The sequence below is a fragment of the Egretta garzetta genome, unplaced genomic scaffold (assembly GCF_000687185.1).
Source record: "Egretta garzetta isolate BGI_Z169 unplaced genomic scaffold, ASM68718v1 scaffold136, whole genome shotgun sequence".
NCBI classification, from domain to species: Eukaryota; Metazoa; Chordata; class Aves; order Pelecaniformes; family Ardeidae; genus Egretta; species Egretta garzetta.
In genome coordinates this window covers 2,221,449-2,224,356 of record NW_009260066.1, presented here as the reverse complement: position 1 = coordinate 2,224,356, position 2,908 = coordinate 2,221,449, and the positions used below count along the sequence as shown (strand labels likewise).

The window sequence follows — 2,908 nt, the reverse complement described above, 5'->3', positions numbered from 1 at the left end:
ATGACGTCTGTTGGTTTTCCCCTGTCCACTGATGCTGTCACACCATCATAGAAAGCCACTAGGTTCATCAGGCAGGACTTGCCCTTGGTGAAGCCATGCTGGCTATCTTGAATTACCTCCCTGGCCTCCATGTGGCTTAGCATAGCTTCTAGGAGGATCTGTTCCATGATCTTCCCGGGCACAGAGGTGAGGCTGACAGGTCGGTAGTTCTCGGGGTCTTCCTTTCTACCCTTTTTGAAAATGGGTACAATGTTTCCCTTCTTCCAGTCACCAGGGACTTCACCTGACTGCCATGACTTTTCAAATATCATGGAGAGGGGCTTGGCAACTACATCGGCCAATTCCCTCAGGACTCTGGGATGCATCTCTACAGGTCCCACGGACTTATGTGCATTCAGGTTCCTCAGGAGGTCACAAACCCGATCTTCTCCTAGCGCCCAGGGAAGACTGAGGCAAAAAAGTCAACATTGGAATAATCTCCACAGGGGAGTGGTTGACTCCGCCACATTGGACACTTTGAAGACTCAGCTGGACAGGGCACTGGGCCATCTTGTCTAGGCTGTGCTCTTGCCTACCAAGGTTGGACCAGATGATCCTTGAGGTCCCTTCCAACCTAGGATTCTATGAAAAATTAATCCTGTTACAAATCTCTTTACTCCTTGTATCCTTTATAACAACCCCAACACATGCTATCCTATCCCAGGAAATCTCCATACAGACTCCAGGCTCTATTGCAGCTGGTCTGGATGGAGGCTGGATCAAGAATGGAGCTCCCAAATCTTGGTCTGCCTTCAGGGGAGGGACGGCCCACAAAAAAAACCAACAAACAAACAAACAAAAAAACCCCCACCAAACACACAAAAAAGCTCAGTCTGCGTTACAAGGTGGATCTACTAGTGTGGAAGGAGGCCCCAACTCCTGTGTATCTCCACTCCCCTGGAGAATGTAACTGTGGCAGCCAGAGGGTCTCGCTGATTTGTTTTACGGCCATCAGCGTTTCATGAGGTACTCGCTGCTTGACTGAGAGGGAGCCACAGGCCCTGAGGTACCAGACAAGGCAGTCAAAGCCCTAACTCTCCCTTGGTTTTTTCTCCAACCTCCCTTCCGTTCTTGTTCCGCCTGGAAGCGGTGCATGAGGTGGCACGGACATCGGGGTGGTGCTCAAGCAGCAGCGGGAGGCCGCACCTTGGGCAGGGCCAACGGCCACAAAATGGTGGCGGCCCAAGAGACAACAGGGGCTGTGGTTCCCGCCCCTGAGGAGCGAGGAACCAGGGGTGGAGAGGTCGGTCAGGACCCCCTGGAGCGGAGGGTTTCCATTTACAGCTTGGCGGGACGCCAGAAATCAGATTTCTGTCTCCGGTTTGCTCCTCCGCTGAAGGGACCTGCGGGAGAGAAGCAGCCCACCTCCACCGTTCAGCAGCACGTCAGCATCCAGCCGACCCGCGGCGGCAGGAGAATAGCGGCCCTTGTTCCCAGTGCCAGTCACCTCAACTTCATCAGAGTAAATAACCTGCATCCCAAACCGATAAGGTTAACGGGCTGGGTATGGCCGCTCACAGACAGTCACGTCACCGGCGCTGCGCCCCGGGGAGTGCGGAACTACCGTGCTCTGCCGGTGGGCAAACACCGGCTGCCGAAGCGCCAAGCTGGAGTTCGGCAACTTGAAGCTATTTCAACAGGTTCAGGGTGCAGCTACTCCCCTGTACACGGGCATGGAAATTTACCAAAGCCAGCCTCGGCTGTTAGCCTTACTTGACTGTATTGGTATTTGTTACTTCCATTAAATCATACAGTTGTTTTTAAGTCTGGTTACTGCTGAATTCTAGGAAAACGATGGAGTTCTGGTTGCCAGTTGTGGGTGGAAGGGTCACCCCGTTGGTGACACTCATGGAGTTCAAGGCTGTCCAAGTAGCCATTGCTTCTCTGTTGGCCTTGTACAAGGGCAAGAAGGAGAAACCAAGATCGCAAGTTCCTTTTGTGCGAGCAAGAGTGCTAAGAAACATTTTAATTCGACCATTTTTGTGCGCCTCTATGTGCCATAACCAATGGTTTGTGTGTGTGTCTATGGAACATCTGCATGTTATTAACACTAGGTGGCATGTCTGAGTCAACGTTTTTGCCACGGATGACGCTCACTAAACCTCAGTACTTCTCTTCAGTTTTGGATCAAACAATACTGATTTTGAAGAACTTGGCAAAATGAAGAAAACCTCTCGTAACAGAAGCGTCCCAAAGTCCTTTTCTGAAGCTTAAGAAGCAACAGCAACAGCGGCATCATCTCAAATCATCTTCACTAGATCTTAACGGCTTTGTGAATATTTGTGCACCAAATGCCAGTTTCAGAATATTCATTTTATTCATCGTTTTCCTTCCTAGTCAGCTTTCAAGTATTCCTAATATTCTTAAGACTGTAAAGCAAAGCTGTCGCATTTTTACAAGACTGCAACTTCCCCATTTTTAAAATTACCAAATGATCGCATTCTCCACACTGGCACTGCACCTTCTGAAGATTCGCTTTTTAGAACAGTAATTCGTTTGCTCCTGAAACTGTTGCTGGGGTTTCTGGTTTTTGTTTGTTGGCTTTTTTAAATTATTTTTTCGGTTATTTATCCAGATGGAATGTAAAAACAGCCCGGCATAAACAAAGTATGTATTTTCTATTTAAGCTGTGAACACAGGTTATACTAATAAAGACACATTTAGGTCTAATTACTGCCCCTTCGCAGCAATCACGAAAAGGGAAGTGAGCGCTGATGACTTTTTTTGGTTTGGGGCCCGGATTGCCCGAGCCTGGCAGCCTGGGCTAGCAGCAGGTTTCAAGGTTAACACACGCTGGCTCCTGTTTCAGGGCTTGGCCCTGCTGCGGATCCACTGGAGGCCGGGGGCGAAGTCAGGCGCTGGAAGCCGG

General features: G+C 49.7%; 1 protein-coding gene across 1 annotated transcript in view; it reads left to right on the top strand.

Annotated features, from left to right (window-relative positions):
• The first annotated feature begins 1,833 nt into the window (after positions 1-1,833).
• Positions 1,834-2,908, top strand: part of RPS23 (ribosomal protein S23) — a 3,232-nt gene continuing 2,157 nt past the window's right edge. Inside the window, exon 1 of the mRNA XM_035896616.1 lies at positions 1,834-1,977. Coding sequence (XP_035752509.1) covers positions 1,834-1,977 — 144 coding nt within the window. The remainder of the gene's footprint in view (positions 1,978-2,908) is intronic.